At 41.5% G+C, this 12,541-nt stretch overlaps 1 protein-coding gene across 5 annotated transcripts in view; it reads right to left on the bottom strand.

Annotated features, from left to right (window-relative positions):
• LOC149312023 (uncharacterized) overlaps nucleotides 1–8,405 on the bottom strand; it is a 32,335-nt gene extending 23,930 nt beyond the window's left edge. For 3 of the 5 annotated variants that reach the window (XM_089523797.1, XM_089523798.1, XM_089523801.1), the window contains exon 1: nucleotides 8,105–8,405. In XM_089523797.1, the coding sequence (XP_089379923.1) occupies nucleotides 8,105–8,109 (5 nt within the window). In that variant the 5' untranslated portion in view covers nucleotides 8,110–8,405. Of the gene's footprint in view, nucleotides 1–7,832 lie in introns of all 5 variants that reach the window. The other 2 variants (XM_089523799.1, XM_089523800.1) reach the window with 1 other exon arrangement.
• Nucleotides 8,406–12,541: the final 4,136 nt, after the last annotated feature.

The raw sequence follows: 12,541 nt of genomic DNA, 5'->3' as shown, positions 1-12,541 counted from the left end.
CACCTGCCTTCACTCTTTCCTGAGGCTGGTATTATTTAAATAAGAAGCTGGCAAACCTGGTTTTTGGAACAAGAAACTAGGAGTCAGAGCTTATCAATGCTCATAAATTCCTTAATGTTTACACTGTCACTGGCCAATCTTCTAGTATTGCTGAGAGGTCAGGAAATCAGACAAGGTATGGGAGAAAAAAACCAGGGCATTTGGATGTAGAATTTGAAAACCAGTAGTCCATTTAAAAAGATTGTATGTAAAGCGCTGTGTAAATTTACAGCACTTTATAAATAAAAGTTAATAATAATAGTCAGATATGGGCCAAAATGAAGAGAAAAAGAATCACTTCCCATTTAAAACAGACAGTCACAATGCACTACACATAAGTGTATGTTTGCCTGAGGTTCACAGAGGCCATTGTGAGCACTGTGTGCTGTCTCTTTTCATTCCAGGAGAATTCCAACCTAAGAATGGTCATTTATGTCCCATGTAAACACTTGCAGATTAAACCATTCATTGGTGTTGGGTTTGGAACTTATGTTCAATTTCAGTCAGTTTAGAATGGTGCAATCACACTAGTTTTGAGTATGAGATCTGGACCATATTACTCTAGAATAATTATACTTTCACAGCCTTTCTGTTTGTTTCTGGTTCCAATGTAACATCATGATTTAAAGTTGTAAGGTTTTTAACCATTTAGAGTAGACCTATTGAATCAATGGGCTGTACATATGTGTTGATTTACTATTCAGCAATTGATTCAATTGGTGTACTCCAGTGGGGTCTAACAACTGGATTTAAGACTTTGAGACCAGAATATTTTAAGGACTGCCTACTTCCTACTGAAGCTTTCTTGTCTTGTTTGAAATATGAAGGATGGAAAACACAGGATAGGCTTTTCTCAACTGCAGCACAAACAGTTTTGAAAACCCTCCCTAGAGGCCTTTCTTGACAGCTTTGCTGCTTATGTTTTGCCAGGCAGCTGCACATGGGTTTTTAAAGAATGATTTGGGGCTGGAGTAAACGTATCTACTTCTGTTGAACTGTAGACTATTTTTTATGTTTTCTTGTTGGCTGTATTGTTCCTATTCCCCCAACTTTGCCCGGATTGTAGTTCTAACTGACTGTAGATCTGATACAACCTCACCCAACAAAGGGTGGATCTGTAGCAATAATGCAGTTTAACACCACTTTAAATACTGTAGCTCCAGCCTATGGAATCCTGAGATTTGTATTTTTACAAGGCTCTTTGAAGGACTGTATCTCCCTGTACGAGTCCCAAGAATATTTAGGTCATTGAGAGAGGCCCTTCTCTCTGTCTCACTACCCTCTCAGGTGCGTTTGGTGGGAACAAGAGAAAAGGCCTTTTCAGTGCTTGCTCCCAAACTTTGGAACTCCCTCTCTAGGGAGGCCAGGATGGCTCCATCCCTGTTGTCCTTCCAGTGGCAGATAAAGATGTTTTTATGCTGCCAGGTTTTCGCATGACATGGATGCTCTTTTTTTGTTTTAAAGAGTTTTAAACTTTAAACTTTAATAATGTAATGCTTTGAGTTATTTGAATTGTTGAATTGTTTTTAAAACTTGTATTTTGCATGTTTTATAGTGTTTTAACTTGGACTGTTTTAGATTTGTTTGCTGCCTTGAGTACCTTACTGGGAGGAAGGCTGGATTTAAATAAACATAATTAGGGCGCTCGCTAGACGGGCCCTATGGGGTGCCACCGTGACGTGTGAGGGGCAGTGCTTTCAGATGCCCCTCGCCCCTCGCATGTGACGAGGTCATCAAAATGGCGGCGCCTTATACATACGGGCGCTGCCATTTTGACGTGATGGACGCCTAGCGTCCGCATGTCTTGGTGCCCTTGTGATGCCGCAAGTGTGCCATTGGCGCCTTGCGGCGTCACAACCGTGCCGCAAAAATAACTTGCCAGTTTTTGCTGCATAGCAAACCAGGGCAGTGAGAGACCATCCTTTTCGGTGGTCTGTATCCCACCAATAATAAGGCCTTTAGCCTTCTCTGCCAAAGAGCTGGTGCCTCACAAAACTACAAATCCCAGGATTCTGTAGGATGGAGCCATGGCCGTGAAAGTGGTGTCAAATTAGGTTATTTGTAGATGCACCCTGGGTAACCCACACATTTTCTGTGGAATGACCCCCATCACCCCTGGTGATGTTGACTGGAGTTTATGGTGGATATAGTCTATCCTTTTTGGAGAGAGCTTGGAAAGGCTGATCTGATGGAAAGATTAGATATAAATGTTTTAAATAAGTTCTGGTTTAGAAACAAACAAACAAGCAAGCAAGCAAAAAGAAATCTACACTCACACATGTCTACCAATCTGTGAGTAATGGATGCAGCATCTGATGAAGTGGAATTGAGTCCATGAAACCTTATGTTAGGAATTCCCGTTTCCCAGAAAGTCTCAAAGGTGTTAAAGTAGACTATCATGTTATGTCTTTTGAACTATGTGAGCAAGAAATTTGAATACAACCTTCATAAACATCCCTCCCCACATGAAGTTGGATGTGGCATGACCACCATGACTTAATGCTCATCTTTTCCAGCAAACTTCCAGTAACTGTGAGCTCCCTAAAAGATTCCTGGGAAATCAGAAATTATTCTGGTCATAATCCTTCATTTTTAACCCCATTGCTCAAGCACTTCAGCTCTTCTTTCTCCCACAGGCTAAAATGGCAACTGTGCCTAGACTTTCCTAGCTTTATGTGGTGCTAACAGATCATCAAGATTCAAGACTCTGCAGCAAAAAAGGATGCCAAGAGACATACAAAGGAGTGTGCCAAGAGCTTCCATTCTTCCCAAGGTTCACGTTTTCCTGTTTGGTTCATCATTTTCTCCCCAAGGTATGCTTTTTTCAATCACTTTTAATTTTACATAAGGCAGATAAGCAAAGGCACAGCTAGCAAGATTTGACGTGCCTCTGCGCAGGCAATGGGGAAATGTTCACCCCCTCCATTTCTGTACTTACAGTACAACAGAACACTTTGATTTTCCTAATACAGCTGCAAGGTTATTCTGTCCTGTTGCCAAATATGGCCTTCCTTTCCAAGAGAGTTCTACCTTCTGCAGCCTAATGAGAACATGCTGTACTTAATACAAGAATATGAGGAAGTAAGTTCCATTTTTATTTGCTTTTGACTGTTTGTCAGGAAAGGGGAAATACTGCTATAGAGCATAGGAAATTACTTTGCAAAAGCAATTAGCAGTGGTGAAAGTTACAAGACTTGAAGGTATTAGGTTAATGCTATAGTCACATTTCCCCCCTCAAAATAACTCTACTTTTTTTCAAAAGTAACTAGTTACTCTACTTTACTTTCCAAAACCCCATCTGAATTGTACAAGCCACTGCCACAAAGCACACATTTCTGTCATGCACAGCATTGTCCCTCCATGTTATAATTTATCCAAAGGTAACTAATTATTTGCCATTAATTACTTCCAAACTCTAGTGTTGCTAAAGAGAGCTATAGTTCTTTAACCAACTCTTGTCTCATTCAGATTTCTATGACTACAATTTATGAACTAAATAGAAGAGCTTCCTGTTCTGTTACACTATAACTCAGTATAAGGTCTTTCCAGGGCTGCTGGCATACTGCAGAGTTAATGCAGTTTGACATTGCTTTAACTGGCATGGCTCCATCCTATGGAATCCTGGGGTTTGTAGATTGTTGTGGCACCAGAATGCTCTGTCAGAGAATGCTAAATTTCCCACAAAATTACAAATTCCAGAACTGAGCCATGGCAATTAAAGCGATGTCAAACTGCATTAACTCTTCAGTGTAGATGCAGCATCAGAAAGGGTTGGAATTAAGAGCATTGTGTTCAGAATTCCAGGAATGCCAGGCAGCATTTGCAGGTGTTTCTGATATTCAAATACTAGCCATTTTCACCTCTCCCGTATTTGCTACAACATGATAGTTTAAGGCTGTTCTCCTGAACAAATACATAAAATGCAGTGCAACCAAGAACTGATTCTGATTTCTGCAGGAAAATTACCCCCCCCCCTCAGATATGTTGGGCTATATGTAGTGCTCTGGAATAATCTACTCTGATTTAGGTTAACAATACCTTGATCATAAATATGGCTATAGAAACATGTATGATGGAGTCACTACTTGTGTCATATTGGGCTCACATTGCTTCACAGTGTCAGTAGACTCCATTGGATCAAACATTTGGAATGCATCATCCTGAAAATCTACATGCTTGATAAGGAGTCTTCGGCTTAGTTGATTAATCTTGTTGAAATAGCTTCTCAGGCTATTTAGTCATTCAGGTTGCAGCCATATTCTCCCTGGGAGAGGAAGATCCAATCCCCCTTGCTGCCCTTGTAGATCTGTCTGCGACCTTCACACCTTCAAATCCAGGATGTATCCACTCTACACAATTATAATGCTTCAATACCACTTTAACTGCCAGGGCTGTATCCCACTGATCCTTGGGAACTGTAGTTTCATGAGGTACATAGACTTCTAGTTATTGTTGTTGTGTGCCTTCAAGTCATCTCCAATTTATGGGGACCCTATTATGCATTTTCTTGGCAGGATTTTTTCAGAGGAGGTTTTCCATTGCCTTCCCCAGAGGCTGAGAGAATGTGATTTGCCCAAAAATGACCCAGTAGATTTTATGGCTGAGCTGGGAATTGAACCATAGTCTCCAGAGTCATAGGAGTTTATCACATGGGAGAAATTTCTCTTAATAGTGGGGTCAGAATGCATTCATGTGAATTCGCTAGTTCCCATTGCCTGAAAATAGCTTGCCACTGTTCGAAATTGTGTGTGGTAGTCTATCATGCAATAACGTGAAACCTCATGATTGCATTTGGACTGACTTCCCATTACCTGAAATTGCATGTGGTGGTCTATCATGCAATAACGTTAAACCCCATGATTGCGTTCAGATTGCCATTAGATTATATTTCCAATTTCCTTTGTCTGATAAACTCCATAGTCCAACATTCAAACCACTATGCCACGCTGGCTCCAAAGAGATATAATAGTAAAGTTCAAGGGAGCACATTAAATAATCTTAAATATCTGTACAAACTACACATCCCAGGATTTCACGGGATGGGGATCTGTCCCATTGAAGTGGTATCAAACTGACGTAACTGTGCAGTGTAGATACACCCTGCGGTTCCAAGTCAGATTAGAAATATGGAATGACAGAGCAAGGAGTCTATGCAGTATCCAAAATCTCACAACTCTGTTCTGTGACTTTACCACAGCTGGTCTAAATAATTCCCCTGTTGTTGTGTGTGAGAGAGGACCCAGTGGTACATGGCTCTCTTCCCTCACTTCTGTCCTGGGTCACCTGACTCAGATTTACCTTGGCAGAAAATTGGGTTTGCTTTTTAAAAAGGCTTTCTAGTTTTTGGCTGTGAGTTTTCTTGGGCCCTTTCATATTCTACAATTATAGTACTATGATTCCACTTTAACTACCATGGCAACATCCTAATGAGTCCTGGGACTTGCAGTTTAGGGAAGAACACTTAGAATTATCAGCCAGAGAGTCCTAATGTCTACCCAAACTATAAACCCCAGGATTCCATAGGCTGCAACCCTGGCCATTAAAGTGGAATTAGAGAGCTATAATTGTATGGTTTGAAAGTGCCCTTGGTTGTTTTTTATTATTATTATTCTGTTGATATTTGAACCTTCAGGTGCTATCATATTTCTATATCTTATGGTTTTAAACTTCATGAACCATCCACCCAGCTTTAACTCCTGAGAAGTTGAGAAATGTAATAATTAAAATGGTTGAGGTTAACTAACAGCCCCTATGCAAGTCCTTTAAGTACACATCTATCTGAAGAGTGAAAAGGAAAATGCATTCTTGTCATGTAGCTTGCTCTACAATGCTGCATGAAGGTAATTGAGATCTGATGGCAAATGCATCAGAATTAGCTCAGTTGCTAGATTTAATGAGGGCGTATGAGTTTGTACTCAAAATATGAAATTAAATGTGTACACAGTTTGCTTGGGAAATTGCAGCTTTCGGGCTTTTCAACAAAGCTGGAGGCAAGTCTTTGTATCTTTCAACCTTTAAAACATTTCCACAATTTCGTCCATAGAACTTGATGCAATAAAATTATATACTGGGCTCCTGTTCTCTGATTACATAGCAATGCATATAATTAGGTTACAGTTCAATGATCATGAGATCATTTCAGGCTCCCCACTAGCTTACTACTTTGTAGACTACAGTTCTAACATACCCAACCATAAGTGCTTCTGAATTCCAGGAGGCTTTCTTCTTAGAAGACATGCATAAGATTGCTGAATTCTATGGGACTTACTTTTTAAAGGTCAATATACAACTGATGAGGAAAATGAGACTAATTTCTTAGAAGTTACCCACAGGACTAATGATCAAAGATTATTTTGCACTTGGAAAATGGGTTATGTTGGCGGGATACAGACGGGCAAAAAGGGGTGTATTCATGACATGAAGGTAGAGCCTTCAGACGGGCCTTACCTGAATGCCGCCATGAACACGCCCCCCGCACGCCCCAAGCGGGAAGAGGCGGCATTAAAAAGGTGCTGCTTTTCTCCGCTTTTTTTCCGTTTGATGCGCAGCTGCGCAGCTCTGTCTGTAAGTTGCTGCACCGGTACGTCAGAATTGCTACGCCGCTAATTTAAGTTGCCCATTTAAAAGCTCCATGTCTGCTGCGTCGCATAATGAGTCGGGGTCCTGGAACATGCGCAGTTTGCAGTCAGGCTTTAATTGCAGCGTCAGCTGCCATGCAGGTGTGGAAGCTGCAGCACAGCTGCAGCGCATTTTAAGACTCGTAACCCTAACCCTAACCCTAACCCTAACCCTAACCCTAACCCTAGAGCAACATGTACGCATGCGCTGCTTGGAAAGTTTGGACTTTAAAGTGAGCCCCTACACACATTCCTGTGCCATTTTCACCTAACAATAAAAACCGCTAAAACTGTAAATATTTACATAAGTACAAGGGAGGTGATGGGGGATGGCAGGGGGACAGCGGTGGCAGCGGCGACAGCTGTGGCTGTGCATTGCAGATTCAGCAGGAGCGCGGGGACCAAAGGAGAGGAGGCAAAAGCCCCGTTTTTGGCCACCCGTGAGGAAGCTGCCTCTCTCTTTGCAGTGTCCTCCGAGGCGGCGGTTTGGAAACTCCGGGTCTGAAACGGCCCCAGGTGAGGCGTCTTCACTACCCCCCATGTGGAAGCCCCATCTCCTGAGCCACGCCCCCGGGACGGGCGGTCTGGAGGCTCCGTATTCAGCAGAATACACCTCCAAGACATCTTCCCCTGCCCGTTTGTATCCCGCCGTTGTATTGTATTGTTATGTTAGGGTGTCCTGGAAATAGAAGCAGCAATAGACAGATTGTTCTCTAGAACTGGTGAAGCTTATTGTCTATACTAAAATAGAGTCTACTCCACACTCAGTGCAATTAGTCATCTGAGAAGGAATACAAGTGTTGATGCAGTGAGAAAAATATTGTGGCCTTTTTCCGGTGGACATGCCTCCTCAGAGGCATAGTTACCTCAAAACACAGATATGCAATCTATATCTTTTTGGGAATTGTACTTTCATAGTCAGAACATCTGATACAGAGTTTTTTTCTCTTAGCATCCCCCCCCCCCCACACTTATGAAGAACAACACATATATTCAAGTTCAAATGATTCTTTCAGATACTTTCTCCATCTAGATTTTTCTTGCTTGTTTATTTTCCATAAGCCACCCAGCAGAATTTCTAAGAAGCTTAAATGTATCATGTAATGCTCATCACCTATGGAAGACACAAATTATCCTTTGCCAAGGAAGGGCATGACGCTTGTATTCAAACAGTACCTGGATTCCAAAGGTCAATTCTTCTGAGGTGAGGCTCCCAGCAAGTCTCTGTTGCCTCTCCTCTTCTCACATGGCCACCAGTCTGGACCTCAGCTTGTCATGAATGATGTTTTTCTCACTTCTTCGCCCTATGCCATATGTTTCTCCATACTTTGCTTGCTCTTCCAGCTGTTCCTCTCTCACCCTCCCAAGCTGAACATCTCTCCCCCAACACTTGCACACTCTCAACAACACATGGGAACCGTATGGAACTGCAAATGTCAGTCACTGACCCCATAGTGCTTGCTTAAAGTTGATTCTCCTGTTCAGCAGCACCTTCTGGTCCATGGCTCCTTGCCTGTCTGTCCTCACAGTTCTTTGGCAGTTACAGTCATCATTTGATAGAGCCCCTCTCTTACTTTCCTTCAATTTCCACTATACAGTTTTTCCTTTGTGGAAGACAGAATCAGCAACTTGCTTGCCATAGATTTGTTCCCCACATTGCTTCAAACTGATTGCCAATTAATTCTCTGTTGATTACTTCATCTCAGATACATTATGCCAAAACTATTTCTGTTGCAATAAACAAGGAGTATGAAGATTTGAGCCCATGCTTTCTCCTTCTTTCCAAGTTCCTGAACTGCCAAATTAAACACAAGCAGACTTTATCAGTAGTTGCATAACCTCACATAGCTCTGTGTATGCTTTCTCACAAGTAAGTCCCATTGAGTTCCACAGGATTGTATAAAACTGTTGCCTAAGAGATTTCCAAAGAAACACAAGATGTAGCAAAAACCATTGTAATGATCCAAATCTGTGAAGTTCTTTACCCCAGATTCAGTGGCAGCTGGATGGCAGTGGTGACTCTGCTCCTCCATCATCACCCCCACCACCCCCACCACCTTGTTTTAAATGTTGTTTAAATTGTTTTAAATTAACACTTTTGTTCTAGATACTAGTGCTAGGGAATGTTGGGAACTGTAGTTTATTGAGGCCCCAGTGCTCTCTGACAGAGAAGACTAAATATGTCTCAGAAAACTACAGTTCCCAGAATTTCCTAGCATGGAGCCAGGGCAGTTAAAGTGGCCTCAAACAGGATTATTTCTGCAGTGTGTTTTGGACCACTGTGAGAGAACATGAGAGACGACTAGGGTTGCCAGAACTCAGGGCCTGGCCCTGAATCTCCAGTTTTCATGGGTCATTGCCAGATGGAAGACAAAAAGACCAATTCTCCAGTTTCTGGTGAGCTCAGCTCCAGGCATGAGTTGTGTGTAAATCTCCAGCTTAGCTAGTAAAGCAGCAGCTTGCAAAGACTCGGGGGAGGGAAGGGGGGAGGTATGTGTATTTACTTAGGGGCTATACAGACTACCCCTAAGGGGCAGCAGGAAGCCGCTCCTTTCTTGGCCGGATCAGGCCCATGGCAACCTCACGCTGCAGCCCCATTCCAGCCTTTGGAGGACGCAAAAAGCGGCTCCTTTTTGTGCCCTCCAAAGGGCACCGTAGCCGCTGCGGCGAAGCTGTATGACACTCCTTCAGTGCTGCGTCATCTGGACGCAGCACTGGAGGTGTGTCATGATGCTGTGCATCATCTGGAGCAGCGTGCGGCATCATGGTACCCTAGGGGCGGAGTCAGGGTGTGAATCATCAGGATGCTGCACCCTGACTCTGCCCACAGGCCTGGCTTTTGGGCTGGTCTTATACTGCCTTAGTTAGCTTCCTCCTTCATTCCCAGTTCTTGTAATGCCAGGGCTCACCCTCTGCTCTGCCCTGTATTCACCTGTTGGCTAGAAGCAAAGTGACTAGATTAAAGTTTCTGCATCCCCTCTGCCTAAATAGAAGAGAAGTAATTTCTTTTATTTTTCTCTGACTCTGCTACTTGCATTTGGCTAGGTACTTTTAGTTCCTCCTTGGCATCCTTAGGATCCCTACCATTATTTTTCATCTGCAACAGCATTACTGAAGAATATAGCATAGTATATTTTAATAAAACCTAGGCATATATTCTCTGTAGCATAAGGCAGAATCATGTAGAGTAAAAAAATAAAGCATAGGATCAAAATCACATCAAAGCAGTTTCAAACGCTATTATTATTAAGATGCATTCCTCCTGTCCCTGGATACGTTAGCAATTCAGGTTGCCAAGGGAAAGACTGACGAGAAACAAACAAATAATTTTAAAGGAAACCCAAATAATCTGGATCAAACGGATTTCTCACAGCTGTTTTCATTTCAAAGGAGCAAACACAGTGCAGTTGCCTTAATCATCATTCAGCGGAAAGAAGAAGACATAAATTCTTAGAAGCATCCAACTTGAGAAAACAGGATGAAGGCACTTAATGAAACAGCAGTGATGCAAAGCTCTGATCAACAACTCCTATGCATTTAAGACTCAGCTCTGTGATACCAGAAAATGTGAATTTTGAAGATACATAACTAAGTACGTGCTAAGAACTTGCCCAAATAATCATCTGGTAATGTAGCAGTAGTATTAAGGATAGTGTTCCATTACCCTTTGCAGAGTGTATATCTCAGTGAACGAATGTGGTTACACTTACAGCACTTGCAATATTAAAGTGGTTGTTCTGATGTTGGCTAATATGTCATGGCCGCTGTGCTAAATGCACACAGCTCACCACAAATTAAACAACATGAGGATGGACTGTCAGAAGATAATCCCCATATCATTAATTTGCTGGCAAACCTCTCATTGATTTCATTAGTGCAAAACTCTTACACTGCCACTGCTCCAGAGGATTGTATGTAAAATGTTGTATTTAAAATGCCTGCTCTATGAACTACCTAAAACTCAATGTACTTAAAGGAAATGTGGTGTCAGAATTTATGAACTGTGACTACAACTGTAGGTACTGAAAATGTTGTATTTAAAATGTCTGCTCTATGAACTACTTAAAACTCAATGTAATTAAAGGAAATATGGTGTCTAAATACATGAACTGTGACTACAATTACTAGAGCCTAGAATCTAGACAGTCAGCTGTGAGGACTAGGGGCCAATCAAATGACATGATGCAGCTATTCTATATCTCTCTTGCCTATACAGAATTATTCATTTTTTAAAATGTGATATATCTTGAGAGCCAGCATGTTGGACTAAGATTCTGGGAACCAGTATTCAAATCTCTGCTCAGCTGTTGGGTGACCCTTGGGCAATCCATACCATCTAAGTCACATAGGAAGGTAAACCTCTGCTGAAGAAATCTTGCCAAGAAAAGCTCATGATAGAACTGCCTTAGGGTTGATCTAAGTTGAAGAAGACTTGAAAGCAAACAACAACAACAAATAGCACATGACAGGAACAGGAGTACAAAATCATTTGAGGGTTAGCAAAGCAAGAAAGCAATGTCTGGGCATTTTGTAACATTCTGTAAATATAAGCTCTTCACAATAAAACTCTGTTGTAGAGACACCTGATGAATTCCTCCTTCTTATGCTAAGTAAGATAGTCACCTAACCCACATCCATGTAAGGGGGGAGCTTACACAGAAAATCTTTTCAGGATACAGGACAGCAATTAAACAGAAAAGGAAAAAAATGCCTTTTAAAATATTCAGTGACTTTTTTTCTAGTACCTTGCAATGTAACGTGAAGATTCGCCTTCTTCTATACCAACCTTCCTGTTTTTTAGAATGACCTAATGAGGCGCTTCTCCATGTACCTGTTCCTTCAGAGGTACAAATAACCATTAAAAGGAGAAGGAGATCTGTCTCAGCAATGACACCCTTTCTGCAAGATGTTTGCCTAGCATAAACAAGCTTCTTAATCACCAAGCAAAAGTACACCAAAGCATTCACCAAAGAATTTTAACACATTTTATTGACTTGAATGAGCATTATTTTATGCTGTACATGGCCCTGAAACTTGATATATTGAAAGAAAGATGGCATGAAAAAAGTTTCCAATAAAGGTGGCAGAAAGTAGTTGAGTATACCTGTCTCAGTCTATTGTGTGCACTCCTCTGAATGTAGATCCAACATCTGAAATTATACTCACATCTGAAATTCTTGTGTTGACTGGATTCAGACTAAGTTGACCATGCTTTTATTTTTCACTGTGATCAGTGGCCCCAAAACCAGTAATCCCTAATGTGTTGCATTCATTTCAATAGGACTGAAGCATGACCAACATATGGCTGGATCCAACCTCTAGAGCTCTGGTAGGGAGGACATTTGGAGCGACTTTGCTAGATCAGTGTGATTCTGTGTTTCTTGATAAAAGTAAACAAAACCTGCAGGAACTCTGACTCCAGGTTTCTGTTTTCCTATTTCTGTGTTTGTATCACATCAACTACAGTATCTCTGGATTTTTAATCCTTTGATTACTACGATCAACACCAACTGTGCAATTTTATGCATATCTACTAAGAGGAAAGTCTCACTGAGTCCAGTTAAACCAGTGGTAGAAATCATGTGGCCCTCCAGATGTTCCAGAAATCATAGTCAACATAGCCAATGGTGAGGAATTTTGGGAGTTTTAGTCCAATAATATTTTAAGGGCTGCATGATTCCACCTTTGATACAGATGCAGTGTTTTATTTTACTGAGAAGTAAAGAAACATGGCATCTACAAGGAATATGAATTGGGAAATCTACAGTCCGCATGTTATCCCTCAGAAGTGAGCTTAATAGTGGTCTTTCATGGCTAGCAGAGGTAAAGTTGTGGCAATATCCACTTGAAATGGTTCTTATGCAAGAAAATATGGTGTTGGATCT

The sequence above is a fragment of the Sceloporus occidentalis genome, unplaced genomic scaffold, assembly GCF_023333645.1.
Source record: "Sceloporus occidentalis isolate IW3139 unplaced genomic scaffold, rSceOcc1.0.p SCAF_5, whole genome shotgun sequence".
NCBI classification, from domain to species: Eukaryota; Metazoa; Chordata; class Lepidosauria; order Squamata; family Phrynosomatidae; genus Sceloporus; species Sceloporus occidentalis.
Note: the sequence above shows the minus strand (reverse complement) of the source record. Positions and strands in the feature narration are given on the sequence as shown.